The 18256-nt window shown below is 42.8% G+C and overlaps 1 protein-coding gene across 4 annotated transcripts in view; it reads right to left on the reverse strand.

Annotated features, from left to right (window-relative positions):
* Window positions 1–382: 382 nt before the first annotated feature.
* LOC115025627 (cadherin-7-like) overlaps window positions 383–18256 on the reverse strand; it is a 130579-nt gene continuing 112705 nt past the window's right edge. For all 4 annotated transcript variants that reach the window (XM_029458022.1, XM_029458023.1, XM_029458026.1 and 1 more), the window contains 3 exons: window positions 13741–13858; window positions 11152–11400; window positions 383–1006 (listed from right to left, as the gene is read on the reverse strand). In XM_029458022.1, coding sequence (XP_029313882.1) covers window positions 492–1006; window positions 11152–11400; window positions 13741–13858 — 882 coding nt within the window. In that variant the 3' untranslated portion in view covers window positions 383–491. The remainder of the gene's footprint in view (window positions 1007–11151; window positions 11401–13740; window positions 13859–18256) is intronic.

Here is an 18256-nt window from a genome sequence, read left to right on the forward strand (position 1 = left end):
AGGGACACAGTATAGACACAGAGAAACTTTTGATTTTTTTTATTATTTTTTTTAGCAGAAAGATAGCAAAGGAATGCATCAAAGCAAGAGTACTGGGCCTGTGCCCATCGCTGGATTGAAAGGACAGGTGCCTCCCCGTAAAAATGTTCCAACATGTGTGCATTTTGCAGTCAAAGGTTGGACTGGAGCCCAAAATCTGAAACCTTTAATGTCTTTTGCACACAAGGTCTCCTCCTCAGTCAAGCCACTTTTGAAGTCTGTGTCAAAACTCACCATGGCACGCTTTTGAAAAATCCACACAAGGAGGTAAACAAACCAAAAAAAAAACCCTTTGAAGTCAAAGTGTTTTTTCTTTCAATCTCTCTTGTGTTGTCTATGAATCTTTTCCTCCGGTGCACTAAGGCAGACAAAATAATTTTTCTCTGACAATAAATTACTCGTATTTTTTTTTTTTTTTAAGTCCGAGAAATGTTAAGAGAGACATTTAGGGGCTATGAGAAGACACTGGTGCCGTCGCTGTTCCCGTACAGGTCGGCCAGCTTTTTGAAGCGCGGCCCCCAGTTGCTGAGATAGTCATAGTTCTGATCTGAGTCTGTACTTAGAGACTCCAAAGAGCTTAGTGACTCTGCAACCGAGCCGCTGCCTTCAAAAGCATATGTCTGCAGAGAGTCATACGGGGGAGCTGACGGGTCCACGTCAGCGTCCTTAAGTCGCTCCCAAATAAACTCTCGAAACACCACGTTGTCCGGCAGGGATTTATAGGAGGGGCGAGTAGTTGTTGGGTAATGAAAGAAGGTGGGAGTATCCGGTGTGACGTCTCGCCTCACGTTGGGGTCTCTGATGACGTTTAGGTTGCGGAGGGTAACCATGTCGAAGGCCTCCGTGTCCTCCTCTCCACCGCCCTCGTCATCGTAGCGGACGATGTTCTCTCTGATGTCCCTCTCCTCCTCGAGAATCAGAGGCTCCTTCTTTCTCCGACGCATCGTCACAATTAGCAGAACCATCACTGCAGAGAAAGGGAGAAGAGATGTCCGAGTCAACATTGACTAAGTGGATACTTTCTGTGCCAGTCAGCTGAAACTATGCAGGGACACGGGACGTTTATAGAGCTGAACGCAGTGTGACAGTTATTCCAAACTAGGTGTGCTTTAACCCAGGGACTGCTGCTGCAGTTGTTGTACGTGGAGGGATGCCAGAGCAGCTTAACTAAGTTGATAATATATAAAAATAAACATATATACTGTATATTGTATGAACAGTATATATTCACTACTGTTAGAATCTATATATATTAATAGCAATGGATAAAGGGTGAAATAGAGGCCAACGTTACGCATAAACGGTTGAAGTAATTAAACATTGACAGCTGTAGTGTTTGGAAATAGCTAACAATATCCACTTGTAAGTAATTGACAGTATTAAATAACATCCTGTGTAAAATCAAATCAAAAGAACACATTTAAGTTAAGGGTATTTGGCTCACGTGCCGTCCCACCCCCACAGCCTCATGCTGTGAATGGATCAGACCCTTCCTACAGCCAGGCCACGGTCAAACTCCACCCCCCTCACTCTGCATCGGCCAATCAGCTCGCTGCGATTGAGACCCAGATACCCGTCAAATAAAACCCGCCTGCACTTAAAATCGGTTGAGTTTTTATTCTATCTTCTCTGTATCTTGCACTAGCTATTGTACTGCAATTAAAATGATTACACCCATTTGAAGCTAATGTACTGTTCACAGTTGTATCCTCATGACTGTTTGCACTTATTGTACGTTTGCTTTGGACAAAAGCGTCAGTTAAATGTTATGTAAGATCATTTGAGTTCATCTGGCAGGGCTGTGAGGGGAACAACACTGCCCTATGAAAACAATTAAGAGTTTACAGAACTAAACCTGCAGTGTAATACATTGTGCTCTGTGGGTTTCCACCGTCCTACAGTCGAGACAAAACTCCACCAAACTGGAATGCGTGTCCTTCTGAGATCCTACAGGCGCCCTGCTCCCCATACATTATTGCTGAAAATAACTCTACGCCCAAGCAAACTGGCAAATGTCTAATGATCCTCGATCCATCAATGTCAAACTGGTGCCAGTGAAATATCGCTCCACGGGCCCATATTTCTTTCCCTTCTCGACGTCGAGCTCCTGCAGGCTGAGGAGAAAGAGGCCCAGGAACCGAATTCAAACACCACTTCTCATCCTCTAATAAGGGAGCAAATGGAAGGGATGGAAGGGAGGAAAATGGAACGGCTGCAGGAGATGAACGGGCACCTCTCGGTTGGCTATTTGGTGACTGCTGATACCTTACAACAGTTTTTTGTGAAATACTTGGAACAGTGCCTCCAGTATCTCTGACACTAACGCCAAACATGTCAGCGGAAGATTGTTTCCTTTAATTTGAGCAACTTGAGTCATTCTAAATTCTATTCCATTCAGTAGGGCTTCACCAAAGTGAATTACAAAGTGGCACATTGAAATAGAATATTCTCAGTGCTTTCCAGCAAAGCTCTTTAGGGTTTAATGCCTAGAAGGCAGTCACGATGCTTCACAGACTGGAAGCTTGCCAACATCCAATCACGTCCTACTAGGATGAGCAGGTGGATGGCCGGGCATACAAATAGTGAGTCTGTGTCAGATACTGTACCGAGGGGTCCTATAAGAAATGATTTCCAGCCCAGACAGTTTAGCCAAACACACAACCGAGATACGCCTCATCATAACACATTTACTGACGCTGTACACTAAATGAAATACAGAAGCAAAGGAGATCAATTTAGTGTTACAAAGGCTTTGTGCTGTAATTGAATTGTTTAAATGATCTAGCAGGCGCAATCGATACTGAACAAGGTGAGTTTTCTGGGCCGCCCTTTTCTTACTAGCATGCAACACTTTCTCATTAGTCTCTCTCTCTCCCTGTGTCTCTCTCTCTCTCGCTCTCTCTCTCGCTCTCTCTGTCTCTCTCTCTCTCTCTCTCTCTGTCTCTCTCTCTCTCTCTCTCGCTCTCTCTCTGTCTCTCTCAATCTCTCTCTCAGTCTCTCTCTCTCTCTCAGTCGCTCGCTCTCTCAGTCGCTCGCTCTCTCTCTCTCTCTCTCTCTCTCTCTCTGTCGCTCTCTCTCCTCTCTCTCTCTCTCAGTCGCTCTCTCTCTGTCTCTCTCTCGCCTCTCTCTCTCTCTCTCTCTCTGTCTCTCTCTCTCTCAATTTCTCTCGCTCTCTCTCTTGCTCGCTCTCGCTCTCAGTCGCTCGCTCTCTCTCTCTCTCTCTCTCTTGCTCGCTCTCGCTCTCAGTCGCTCGCTCTCTCTCTCTCTCTCTGTCTCTCTCCCTCTGTCTCTCTCTCTCTCAATTTCTCTCAGTCTCTCTCGCTCTCTCTCTCAGTCGCTCGCTCTCTCCCTCCCTCTCTCTCTCAGTCGCTCGCTCTCTCTCTCTCAGTCGCTCGCTCTCTCCCTCTCTCTCTCTCTGTCTCTCTCAGTCGCTCTCTCTCTCTCTCATGTCTCTCTCTCTCTCTCAGTCGCTCTCTCTCTCTCAGTCTCTCTCTCTCTCTCAGTCTCTCTCTCTTGTCTCTCTCTCTCTCTCAATCTCTCTCTCAGTCTCTCTCTCTCTGTCGCTCGCTCTCTCAGTCGCTCGCTCTCTCTCTCTCTCTCTCAGTCGCTCTCTCTCTCTCTCTCTCTCTCAGTCGCTCTCTCTCTCTCTCTCTCTCTCTCTCAGTCGCTCTCTCTCTCTCTCTCTCAGTCGCTCTCTCTCTCTTCAGTCGCTCTCTCTCTCTCAGTTCGCTCTCTCTCGCCTCTCTCTCTGTCTCTCTCTCTCTCAATTTCTCTCGCTCTCTCTCTCGCTCGCTCTCACTCTCAGTCGCTCGCTCTCTCCCTCTCTCTCTCTGTCTCTCTGTCTCTCTCTCTCCCTCTGTCTCTCTCTCTCTCTCAATTTCTCTCAGTCTCTCTCGCTCTCTCTCTCGCTCGCTCTCTCTCTCAGTCGCTCGCTCTCTCCCTCTCCTCTCTCTCTCTCTGTCGCTCGCTCTCTCTCTCTCAGTCGCTCGCTCTCTCCCTCTCTCTCTCTCTGTCTCTCTCAGTCGCTCTCTCTCTCTCTCGCTCTCTCGCTCTCTCTCTCTCAGTCGCTCTCTCTCTCTCTCTCTCTCAGTCGCTCGCTCTCTCTCTCTCTCTCTCTCAGTCGCTCTCTCTCTCTCTCTCTCTCTCTCTCAGTCGCTCTCTCTCTCTCTCTGTCTCTCTCTCTCTCTCTCCCTCTCTCTCCCTCTCTCAATTTCTCTCAGTCTCTCTCGCTCTCTCTCTCGCTCGCTCTCTCTCTCAGTCGCTCGCTCTCTCCCTCTCTCTCTCTCTGTCGCTCGCTCTTTCTCTCTCAGTCGCTCGCTCTCTCCCTCTCCTCTCTCTCTGTCTCTCTCAGTCGCTCTCTCTCTCGCTCTCTCTCTCTCAGTCGCTCTCTCTCTCTCTCAGTCGCTCGCTCTCTCTCTCTCTCTCTCAGTCGCTCGCTTCCTCTCTCTCTCTTCAGTCGCTCGCCTCTCTCTCTCTCTTCAGTCGCGTCTCTCTCTCTTCTTCTCTTCTAGTTCGCTCGCTCTCTCTCTCTCAGTCGCTCGCTCTCTCTCTCTCTCCTCTCAGTCGCTCCTCCTCTCTCTCTCCCTCTCAGGTCGCTCTCTCTCTCTCTCTCTCTCTCTCAGTTCGCTCTCTCTCTCTCTTCCTCTTCTCTCTCTCTCTCTCGCTCTCTCCTCTCCTCTCTCTCGCTCTCTCTCTTGTCTACTCCTCTCTCTGTTCTCTTGTTCTCTCTCTCTCTCAGTCGCCTCTCTCTCTGTCTCTCTCTCTGTCTCTCTCTCTGTCTCTCTCTCTCTCAGTCGCTCCTTCCTCTCTCGCTCTCTCTCAGTCGCTCTCTCTCTCTCTCTCTCTCAGTCGCTCTCTCTCTCTCTCTCTCAGTCGCTCTCTCTCTCAGTCGCTCTCTCTCTCGCTCGCTCTCGCTCTCAGTCGCTCGCTCTCTCCCTCTCTCTCTCTCTGTCGCTCTCTCTCTCTGTCCCTCTCTCTCCCTCTGTCTCTCTCTCTCTCAATTTCTCTCAGTCTCTCTCGCTCTCTCTCAGTCGCTCGCTCTCTCCCTCTCTCTCTCTGTCGCTCGCTCTCTCTCTCTCAGTCGCTGTCTCTCTCCCTCTCTCTGTCTCTCTCGTCGCTCTCTCTCCTCTCTCTCTCTCTGTCGCTCTCTCTCTCTCTCAGTCGCTCTCTCTCTCTCTCTCAGTCGCTCTCTCTCTCTCTCTCTCTCAGTCGCTCTCTCTCTCTCTCTCTCTCAGTCGCTCTCTCTCTCTCTCTCTCTCAGTCGCTCTCTCTCTCTCTCTCTCTCTGTCGCTCTCTCTCTCTCTCAGTCGCTCTCTATCCTTCTCTCTCTCTCTCTCAGTCGCTCTCTTCTCCTCTCTGTCTCTCTCTCTATCAGTCTCTCTCTCTGTGTGTCTCTCTGTGTCTCTCGCTCTCTCTCTCAGTATCTCTCTCTCTGTCTCTCTCGCTCTCTCTCTCTCGCTCTCTCTGTCTCTCTCTGTGTGTGTGTGTGTCTCTCTCTCTCTCTCTCTCTCTCTCTCTCTCCCGCTCTCTCGCCTCTCTCTCTCTCTCTCCCTCTCCCTCTTTCTCTGTCTCTGTGTCTCTCTCCCTCTCTGTATCTCTCTCTCTCTGTGTCTCCGTGCTGCAGTTCAATTTCTGAGAGGTATCAATCAACAACTGTGGAAATGAAAAGAGGTTTTATGTTTAAATATGAATTTGTGATAGGCAGATCATGTTTGATCTGCTTTCAGGATGCATTTCAGTCTGCCGGCAGGTCGCGTTTTCCCCTTTCACAATAAAAGCCCTAGACATACACATGGCAGAGAGCATTTCTAATGCAACTAATTGTCCAACTAATTGTTATTGAAAAACTCTTCATGTGACCGGACATCCTGCTACATTTCAGGTTCTGATTAACAGCTTGATTTGATGGAGATTAATTAACCAGCTGCTCAGTATCCGCTGTACATATAAAAGCAGCATGGGGTATTATTCATGGCCAAGTTATTCAAGTTATACATAAAGGTGGACAGAATATTTTTACATACAGTGCACAGTATTACTATAAATTATTGATGTTATCTGCAATCATGTTGCCTATGCAGGGAGGCTCAAAGCACTTTATTTCCTCATACTACCTCAAACTCAATTTACTGTAACGTGTGGATCCTTGAAGCTAGCAGAGCAATATCATCATCATTAAAAGTGCCTGTTTTATCTGACCAACAGTCTAAAACTCAAAGACATTCACAGGGACGGAGAACAGCAGTGAATCCTCACATTTCAATACGTGTCTCTTTCTCCGTAATAAATCACGATTAATTATTTATGAAAAATAGTTACGACTGGCAATTGTTTTACCTCTAGTTACTGACTTGCGGACTTAGAATTCTCATAACTATGAGAACAGAGAATACGAAATGTGGAGCAGAGCTGGCAAGAACATAAAGGTGTCTTGTCTAGACACCTGAAGAGGTCTCAGGTGTCCTCATCAACATGACAGATGTCAGTCCTCCATGGATGACATTGCAACGAAATACATTCTGCACCACGACTTGATGAAGGGCATAGAAACAATCAGAATCCGCAAACACGAGTTATTGGCTTCTTTATCTGCGCTGCTGTATGTTTGCTGCATGACAGCTTTTATGGTTTCTTTGTTGTTGCTGATGTTATCTGTCACACTGTTAACTACGTATTCGTCTGGATTATGTGCCTGTGCGGCTATACTGTCTTTTTTCCCCCCAGTTTGAATCTGCAACTCCGTTACAAGAGGCCTTTTCAGCTTCTGCCAGGCTGCCATTATGAAGACAAATCTGCTCTTAATTGACCTGCTTAAGTTTAAGATAAAGGGGCTGATTTCCTTTCTTCTGATTGCACAGGTTACAATGTGCACAGTGGAGCTCGGAGATCACATCTGGAAAAACAAATTGTCTGAACACAGACGCATATATAGAGACGCAGACAGAGGGGCTAACACGGGAGACAGACAGTAAAATAAGAGACGGATGAACGGACATGAAGATTTATAGAATACGTCTGATAAGCAGTACTCAGACAGAAAATAACTGTCTGGAAATTGGAACTGGAGTGCTACGTAATGTCCTAATTGGCCCCCTGGAGGATTCAGAAATACCTGACCTGTACTGGAGGGGAAAAAGCACTGGATCTTAACAAGATAATGATTGTCTCAGTAGTTTAGATGCATCATCCAAAAGTGACTGTACCATTAAAAAAGATTTTAAATGACATTTCCAAAACATTTGCCCCCATAGTTGTACCCAAGCATTTTCAGGAATATTGCTGCAAGTAGTAGAGGACAAGCTCTGTAATTAAATCTAAAAATATCAACCTATGATTAATGACCACTTAGCTTATGAGTACGCAGAGCCAAAGCTAATGCGCAGCGCGGTTTACAGGCAGGTGGAAACGGCACACTTTGTATCAACTGCTGTGATTGAAAGCTCTGAGACACAACTGATGAATCCTGAGACGAGTGAAGAAGAGTGGCACTGTGAAGAGCTCTGCACTCTGCAGCATTGTCTCGCAGTTATTCGACTGATGACGGGTAACTAGAATCAGTGCTGCAGGTAGGAGTGTGTGTTCTTCTCACCTGATCAGACGGAGAGAGATTAATGGAAGAAAGAAAAAAGAAAAGTGTGTACTTGAGTACAATTTTCAGGTGCTTTGCTCAAGTGTTTCCATTTTATGCTCCTTTATACTTCTACTTTACTTCATTTCAAGGTTATACTTTTTACTCCACTATATGTATTTGACAGCTTTAGTTTCTTTCTTATTCAGATTATTGATACAAAATCTACACAATTATATTACATGTAACATTAAAGTGATGGACGCATTAATGATTCATTAATTATAATCCAGTAATATAAATTGTTTTCTGAAAAGAGCTATTATATGCATAAGGAGTACTTTTACTTTTTACTTTAAGTACATTTTTGATTGTTTTTGTGCTTTAAGATTTTAAATGCAGGAGCTTCATTTGTAACATGTTTACACGGAAGAGTAAAATATCTGAAATATCCAGCGTTATTCAAGAACGACAGCTTCTGAGGACGACGAGCAGCTCGGGTCTCATTCCGGCTCGCGTCTCGTCCAAAACAATACAATCAAACGCAATCACAGCCTCAATTGCTACCTACAGATTGAAAGAGGTCTTGATGGAGGAGCATCAAGGAAGATCAGAATAAAGGATCGCACATGGGCTGTTAATACAGGGGAAGAATATGCACAAAGAGGAAAGAGGCTGATCCAATTGAGCAAAACAGAATGATGGGAACAGCTAAGGACACACACAATCGCAGAGACGAGGCGACTTGGAGGTATATTAAACTGGAGGCCATTAGTTCTAAGCCTGTGGCTTGAGGCCATGCTGTGCAAAAGAAAGCCAGCTTTCATTAGCGATACTTGGTCCAGGGTTACACCGGCACATATTTTCCCCTGTTGCTCTTTTGAAGTTTTCATTAATCACAGAATGTATTCTCCGTTGCAATAGAAGGCAAACTTCATGGAACTGGTAGAAAAATCCAAACAAAGTTGACCCCCATCAAAGAACTCATTGCATTGTAGATGCTGTTTAGCTGCTCCTCAGCTTTCAATGAAGATTACCTGAGCGTTAAACTATGAATGTGCCCAGACACTTTGCCTGTGGGTTTCATGAACAATAATGCCGCCAGGAGGTGACGGCTCAGCGCTACATCATCTTTAAGGTTATGGTAATGTCTTCTGGTTTACAAGTGTCCTTACAAACATCTTGGCGTAACGGTAGAAAAATGAAATCAGTGTGCGAGTGCCTGACCTTGAAATGCAATATTCCATACAGTAGCTCTCTCTATGACCTCTATAAAAACACTATAATTAAATTGATAAAATACACTGAAATGTATCCGGGGGAAGGCACCACGACAGCTCCATTCAGGAGAGGAAACCATCTACAATCTTATTTCTCATCACTGACTCAGGCTGCCTTCAGGCTCTGCTTTCTTTTAGTATATTGTGCTCAAACGCAGCAGGCGCACTGTCACGTAAATGAAACATAACCATAAGTGGCAACGGAAGGTTTAAAAGAAAAATGCTGTTGGAGACTTAAACATTAAGTATAAACACTTACTTTATGTTTATTTAAGTGTCCAATCAAGTTAACATGTTCGTATGATTCTTTTGGGAGTAATGCCTCAATCTCAGACTGCACATGTTGTCTTACATTCCTCAAAGGTTGGACAAACGGAAAAATCCTCCACCAAAACCCAGTACACTCACTCTAGTTAATTGATCCTGTTGGCAACATTTCAGTGGCATTTTACATGTAAACATCCAGGCTGCTTTTCAGAGCCGGCTGACCTAGGTCACATGCATTTAACAAAGAGGAAGTATGAGGGGAAGATATCTCCCTCCAGGTTTGACATGTGCAAGACCTCGAGATGCAACTCTGCCTCAGCAAAGCTTCTCTCACACATACGACCGCCCGCAGAAAGCATAATAGCAAAGATAAGTCTGAATGGGTTTGTAAATACTGAGGTAAGCAGTGTTTTGTAGCACTGCACTGTATCTACATCGCCTCCACTTAAATCTGAACTTAAATCTGAACCGCAAAGATTGTTGGCTTAAATATATTCCCGCTGCAACAAAGCCTGCGAGCTACTTCAGGCAGACAACTCGAAAGCGATGTTTGTTGGAGTCTATTAGGCTGTCGATGCCCTGCCCACTCCCTCGCTTTGCTAAGGGACTGTACACACATTATTACGAGGGGAGAGGGGGGGGGGTCGTGTTTCTTCTTTCAGCAGAAAGAAGAGTAGTCGGAATTGTATTGGAGATCATGGGGAAAGGTCTCATCCTCACATGTGATGTATTGCAATAATAATTATTATCTGATAGTAAAAACATCTGATTTTGTTATGAAATTCAAAAATAGAGAGTGGGTGGAATACTTTAACTGTAATTAATATATCATTTTTGAGATATTGGAAGAGAGGGTATTGTGTTTTTATTATATATATATATATTTATTTATATATTATTTATATTGGGAGGGGTCCTAATTTGCTTTCAATCGGTAACAGCTGCAAAAACTTTCTACAATCACTGCTGCTGGTCATATTTCATAATGCAAAAACAATGTTCATGTAGCGCTTTGTGCTGCTGCTTGTCGTCCGTGATATCAGCTGTGAGGGAGAATCGACTTGGCCACAAACACACATTTCAAGCTGAAAGCAGAGAAGTCCTGCTCTGTTAGAAACGCGGGACCGCAGCAACTCTTTCCAAAAGGGTTTACTCCTCAGAGATCCCAGTGATCGCTGTTTCACTTCATCACTACTTGTGTGCTTTGTCAACATCAGTAGCTGTTCGCTGATGATACTGCTGCTTGTTGTGTTGCTGTGCAGCAGATCTGCTTTTGGACGATGCTTCAGCTTTTGTTTGGTTGCAATTTGCTAAATGTGCTGCTGTCATTTACCTACATGCTGTAATCATATTAACGTTAACTGCAAAGGAAGGTATGATACTGAGCAGAGCACTTGTGGAACTCAAGTATTAACAATATATACTACTTTTACTTTTCTACATAATGCACTTTGTTATAGAATAAACAACCAAACTACAAATAAAATACCATTTCATTATAGTTTTGACAGTTCTATTTCTATTATATTAGTTCCAAGTCGACAAAATAAAACAGTAAACTTCTAAAGCGTCAGTAATAATTAACCAACAATAGAATATATAATGATATAACACTCAGGGGGGTAAGTTTTCTGCATACTGAGTACTTTTTGATATTTTAAGTACAGTTGGCAGATGATACTTAAGTACAATTATGAATGCAGGGGTTTTACTTGTAATGGAGTATTTGTAGACTGTGGTATAGCTACTTTTACTTCAGTAAATTATTCCACTGCTAGCGACGCAAGCAACCCCACGATCAGACGAATTGTTAACAGTAATAATGGGGAGTAACCATAATTAGATTGTTGAATAATAAGTCTTAATATCTGACGGGGAAAGCGGCCAAAGCTGCAAAGAGATCACATCTACAATAATGATCGCCCTGAGCTTTATATCTACCCCCTCCCCCAGCAGCAGTAGTTGTTACCTCTGACACTGAGGTCATATAAATCTTACCCAGAAGCGTGATGATGCAGCCTAGAATAGCCAGGAGGGCGCCGGTGCTCAGGCCAGTCGCAGTGTAGGCCACGGCTCCACAAGACAAGGCCACGCCGTCGGAGTCACAGTCACACACTCGCACCGAGAGCGTGTTTGTGCTGCTTAAGGCGGGACTTCCACTGTCCACAATCAACACCGGCAGCCGATACATAGCTTGCTCCCGTCTCCTGAAACCGCCTCGCTTCGTCAATATGGACGCCGTGTTGTCTGAAGAGCAGAGGAAGAACATACACTTAAAGAGCAAATGAACTGCAGAAATACTGTATATAAATATATACATTCATACATCTAGCAGGAGGCTTGACTTATATTCTCTAATGATTGCTGTTTTCCTTCGTTGTGCAGTTTGAAATGATTTTTACAGTATTCAAAGCAGGAATGCCAACAGATGGTGTCATTAACACAATTCATTATTTGACACACTGTGGCATCTCTCCCTGGTTTTGACCACCTGTTGGCTAATAACAGCTTTGGTTTGATGGTAAAAATGTTACGTGAAATCTGAGCGAACGAGAGGAGGAAAGAAATTACACCAGCGAAAAAGAAAAAGCATTTTATGCTTCAATGGATGGAAATGCTCTTCAAAAGTTGAGCACATGTAATGTAGATTTCGTTTTGAACTCCTTTGTGTCTCGAAGGTTATACTCCGGTAGCTCTTTGAGACTAAGAACAAGGTAAACATTATTATAGAGATGAGTTCTCTTGGAAATGCCACATTAGTCAAATCAGCAAAAAAATGTTCTCATAGGAGAAAATACATACAGTTGGTTGGTAACAATTATGATGGGTTGAAAATAAAACACTTGTTTTATTCATGGTACTAAATGGGAAACATTTGGTCTTTAAATAAGATGTTAAGCTACTGAGCTACAGAGTTACTCAGATCGTTTAATTAACAAAAAAAAATAAGTGCATTCAAAAATGTTGTTAATTAAAAGTACAAAAGTCTGAGCATCAAAATGCAGCAAATGTATTAAAACATATTTTACATATTTAATTCTTCAGTTAAAAAACAAGATGTCACACGTCTACATGCTACAATCATTTGAATCAGAATCAGCTGGTGGGTTGGTTACTGTCAATCAAATCTTTAATAAATAATACCTATGTTTTTACTTTGACTTTGTTGCTGCTTATTTAGACAACTGTACTGTAGTTTGACCACGTGGGAAATATTAGCTTTCTTGCCGAGAGTTAGACATATTTGTGAAGCAACAGCCAGGAGCAGGTTAGCAAAGCATAACAACTGGAAACAATTAGCCTGGCATCGTCCAAAGTAAAGCTAACTGTCACCTTGCTCTAGCTTAATTCTTAACATACAGCTATGAGAGGGGGTTAGCGATCTTCTCATCTAACTCCGCAAGAAAGCAAATACGTTTCCCAAAATATTGAATTTGTTAGAACTTGTTTTGCGGTTATATGGCATAACCACAATCTCTCAACGAAACACTGCGATCGCAGAAAACGTTTCTTCGACGAAGCTATCAAAAACCATCTTCCGGCCAAGTTGCTCTTAAATTCGCTGAGAGGTTACCATTAAACATCCAGTTCATCATGTAACACGGGTCTGCACTCACGTGGATTACTTTGGCACAACCCGGCTGCTGCTGCCTCTGAAATGTGACACGATAGCCTTAGTCGAGCTCAAACAAAACACTCAACACAGGGCATTTACCTCGGAGAGTGTCGCAGCAATGTTTAAAGCAGCGGGGATTCGTGACAGTCAGGCACAATTCTCATGTGGTTTTCTTTTTAATGCTATATGCAAAGTTTTCCTATATGAGGAGCTAATTTTCTTCATCCACCCACTGCTTTGTGTGTAGGTGGTGAGCAAATCATTATGTTACAAAGGAAGTTTTCAGCCTGCGTGTTAAGGTTTAGGTTATTCTTTGATCTAGTACATGGAGACCTTGTTCTAATGGATTGTGGCACAAATCTCAGATGTGCTCCAGTTGCAGCAGAAAGTTTGTTTGCATTTAGTTTTGATGTACAAATTACAAAAAAAGAAAAGGGAGCGAGGGCATTGTCATTGCAGAATTATGGTTTCATTTGGCACAGCTAGGCTCACCGGGGGGCACCAGTTACTCTGAACTTGGTCTCCGGAGTCAGATTGCAGAGTAGTTTGTGTCTCGATGCAGGGTAGATATAGAGAGCCAGAGTGAGCAATGACCGAAGTGTCAATTGCATTGCTGCCAGGCTCAATTCAAAGTAAGTAAGCAGCAAATAGGCCGCACCGTACTTGACCAACACCCTTTACCGAGTCCAAAAGGCCACTGGCAATTTCCTCTAGGGAGTTTTTCTTTTTTGATTTAGCAGCTTAATGCAACAGGGTTGATCCGACACGTGGAGCTCCGACAAGGACAGAGACATTTAGGACAAGTTTAAATTGCTGAATGACTTTAGGATTTCTGCAGCAAGTTAGATTCAAGACTTTTTAACATCACATAGCATGAATATATATTTTGTGTTTTAAAGACAGATAATCGAGAAGTAACAGCGACACCAGGCGATTGTGAGGAATAAAAAAAAAAATGACGTTGGTCGCACCTTTGTTATCTCGCAGAGTGAAGTTGAGGTTGCCGGTGACAGGGGCAGCCAGGGCGAAATAAAAGCGGTGGTCGCTCGGAGGTTCGTCCTTATCCACTGCACTGATGGTCTGGATCACCTGGGGGACAACAGGGACAACAACAACACATTCAAGATTAGTTACCTGGCTGATCTTTATCCGATCTCACTGGCTGATTAGGTGTTGAATGAAGCTGTAATCTGTTTAATGCGCGCATGCACTAAGAACCGAGGTATCCGTTTAAAGGAAAACATTGTACATGCATCACTTTTTACTCTGCACATACATTTATTTACGTGGCGGCATCAATCACTCTTAAAAGGCAGAGCAACGGTGTGAGTGAACTGGAGAAAATCTACTCGATTCTGATTGATTGAAAGATTTGTTTTATAATGTTTGGCCGTGGTTTTGTGTCATTTATCTCTTCATGTACAGTAAGTGCTTATTTGGCAAGGTCTTGGCAACCTCTTAGGATAAAGTGTTTTCTTTTGGGTAGTGATTTCTTCCGAAGCAAATCATTGTAAGGTGACTATTCTCTCTGTCCCAGCACCTGGACCACAACATCCATTTAGTGAAATAATGGTCTGACACAGAAAAAACAAAACAATGGATTGTTTTATTGGGACCGAGCGTAGTTCCTTTGGGCACTAACAGCAAAATATCTGACCACAAAGTTTTAAATCTTTTTCATTATCAGCCTCTACAAACAGCTGCAATGTTCTTTTACTTTAAGATCAGTCGGATTACACTAAAATTAGACATTTTAGTGACATTTCTAGTTACACAAATCTATTTTTGGACACTGAATTATAGCATTTTACATGATAATACTCATATATGTTATTTCTATAACCCTAGCCAGCTCATTTCAAGTATTTCCTATACATTTCAATTTGACTTCATTATTACCAATGTTATGAGTATCACCTTTAGGATTTAACTGACTATTATATATTTTTTCAAAGAAAATACAAAGACAACAAATTCACCATGAAATAACTGATTCAGTCAGTCCTCCTCCTACAGTAAAAAAAAAAACTAAACGCTGCTGTTTATATCTATTATAACATACTTCAACCGAGTGCTAGAAATGTTACAATTAGGTTGGCTCACTTCCCAACAAATCATCACACCTGAAAATGTGCTCTTCCACTTGAGAAAACCATTAAAGGGTTAATGAACAACACACACATTCTTCCTCTGATATCTAACGCACGCTGACACGCATCCGCCTGCACTGACCACATCATAATAAAGAAATTCAATGTCAGGACAGTCCCCTGACTGTTATCACGGTTATAAAATGAATGCGTATTCTATGCAGTCAGGCATAGTATGAAAATGACTCATGATCAGAGCTGCTCTTGCTGGAGGCGATGCGAGACGAGCGTTCATATCTGTTAGTTAAACAAGGGAAGGCCATTTGTTTCGGCCCACTTTATTTTCTCCTCTGAACCTCGGACTGAACAGTTCCTTTTATTATATAGCGGCGTTGACGATAAATAATGCAGGCAATCAAATGACTTAATTATCTATTTACACCCACCAGCATGTGATGTAATGATTTCACCCCCCCCATTCAAACAAACAGAAAATCAAGTTATCTCTTTTGATAAAAAAAAAAAAGAAAAGAAAAAACCCACTAAGCTTTAATTTCTTCCGCACGGCAACACTTCGCTTCAGTAACGAGGGGAAAAAAAGAGAACTTGACTCGGTACGTGCTGTACAGGAGGAGCGTATCCCACACAAACATGCCATATGGACGACAAATGATAGCCACCAAGACGGCCATCAAAGTGGGAGTTACTGCGGCAGTGTCCTTATAAATTTAGATCAAGCCTCCTGAATCCTTTGTAGGCAATCTCAAAACTCAACCCTGTGACAACTCACACCCGTGGAAGGGATCCAAGAGATTCTTAGAAGCAATTCACACTAAATTATCACATCTCACAGCCCCAAACAGCTCGGCGTCAAAACATCAAGACAAGAACAAAATTATATTCAAAAATAAAAAAATAAACAAAAAAAGGGGTGAGGAAGAAGAAGAAGAAAATAAAAGCCAATGATCCATCAGTGCTGAGACATGGATTATCAGTTGTCAGCTGTGATTAAATGCTGCTGGTTACAAGCTGTCAGGTATTAGGGGTTGGTGTAGGTGGCAAACGACATCTTGCCAATTATTAAAACTGGCAGGCGGGGTGAAAAATTCATGAATATTTTACTCTTGTTTCCTAACAAAATTAAAACACTTGCTCTTTCATCAGCAAAAGTAATCACAAAGTATGCCTATTCCCCCCCCCCCCCCCCCCCCCCCCTCTGTTTACTGTTTAGTATGGCAGCACATATGGGGAGCAGAAATGCTAAGAGGTTATCTGCTCTAGTTCAAAAACATTTGAGATATCTATGTGTACAGACAGAAAGGATGTTTGTGTCAGCGTCACATCAATGACACGACCACTGAGCGCCTAAACATGCAGTGTGTGCAGGCTCGGCTGCATATCGTAAAAGCTGCCATTGATTCTGGGGATCATAATAACTCACATTGCTCTCAATCTGATAGAAACCTTTCTTTCTGCGTCTTACACTCACGATGTATCCTATACACAATTTGAACCCTTTGATGTCCTTTGAATATTGCAGATGAATTCAGAGCTTATCTCTAGGACGGTTTCCATTCCCCTCTGCTGAGGGAAAGGACTGTAAATCATCCTTAAATCAAACACTTTGTAATGTACAATGCCTTTCATTAGTGTGGCTCTGATGCAAGGCCTTTCCTGAGAACCTTTGGTAGGGAATTCTCTAATGGGTTGAGTAGCAGACAGGAGAGAGGCATAGATGTACACATAAATTCTGGCTGAAAGACATTAACGGCAGCGGCAGACTGGTGCCTGTCGCAAGGCAAGACTGAGAAGGCCTATGAATCACAGAATTAAAGGTTTTTTGAGTTTACACATGGCTGCACGTCAGATCAAAAAGAGACAAAGATGCCTCTGTTTGTCGCTTTGGAGGAGCAGGAGAATGTGCAAACAACAGAGGCATGCACACACATTTCTGTACACATTCGTCGGTACTTGCAAAGAATGTCAGCTTGCAGTGACTTGCATTCACTTTTATCTTAAATATTAGGACGTGTGTTGAAAACCTTGGGACAAACTATTTTATATTTTGAAACTTTAGTTTTGGGGTATAAATAGTGTTCCCAACATTTCTGACCTGTGACCTCTTAAAACAAACCTGTCTTTAATACTATGTTATGTTACGGCAGATATCAATATGTGGGAGATCTGATCAAGATATGCAGGACATTTTAAAACATAAAGATCTTCTGGTGGACAAACTGTACAATCGTGAAACCTCATATCTGCAATAAGCTAACATCGACCTGGCGGACTCCTCGTCACAGTTTGCACACTCCCAACCAAAGAGGGATATTTCCGTTCCACGTTTCAGGGTTCACGGGTCACGAGAAGGGTTCGGACTGAGCACACACAACATTATCCCAGCCAGACAGCGGCAGTTGGTGGTCGTGCGCAGAACAGCGGGAAAGACCATGGATGTATAAAGAGAAAGGCAGTGTGAGAGGGTATTTGTTCGCGTGTCAAGTTCATATATCAACAATCTTTCTCCCGAGTCACTGACTCCACCTTTAAGTGATAAAGCCATAAGCCCGTGAAGGGAAGAACTTTCTGCAGACTCAAACTATAGCAAAGGTGACAGAGCTTCCTGGTGTCCCACGTAAAGTTGTTTCATCTCATTTGTCATCGACTAATGCAAGAATAAAAAGGGCTTTATTTCAATGAAGTTACCAAATATGTGACACCAATCAAACAGTTATCAACACTTGTGATTAGCAGTCATTAGCAATGACATTTAAGATAAATATAAATATCATTTTAATAATAAAGGCATGGTCATTAAAAAGGAGCATTACAAATATGAGCAGGGATGGCTATTAGATATTTTTTCTGATCTAAACATGTGAAAACCTGTTCTAACGTAGCCTATATTTCATTTAGTTATGCTAAAATGTATTAAAGGATTTAAAAAAAATAGGTTGGGTATTAAACCAGATGAAATATGTTTGTAGCATTGAGTATTAAAACGTGTTAAATGTCACATTTGGTATCAAATACAGATTATTCTCCGTCTTTTTTGATCAGATATTTCATAAGCCAAAAGCGGAAAAAAAAAACTAAAACCCAATTGTAACTGATTGAACATTTCAGTTTAGTAATTTGGACACACATTTCTCCAGACATCACATCACACGTAGCACCTGGATGAGTGCGCTGAACCTTCACAGAGCAAAAAAAAACCAAAACAGTTCCCTCTGTGCTTCCACAAATCACATCCTGCCAACTCAAATGTGTGTGTTCTCACCGGTGTGCAGTTCAAACAATTAAGATTTAATTCTCCTAAACACCTGAAGTATCTTTGTGAACTACAATGACCATAATTCATTGCACCTATGACACAAAGCATCTGTGAGCTGCGGCG

This window comes from Cottoperca gobio, chromosome 20 (assembly GCF_900634415.1).
Source record: "Cottoperca gobio chromosome 20, fCotGob3.1, whole genome shotgun sequence".
Taxonomy (NCBI): Eukaryota; Metazoa; Chordata; class Actinopteri; order Perciformes; family Bovichtidae; genus Cottoperca; species Cottoperca gobio.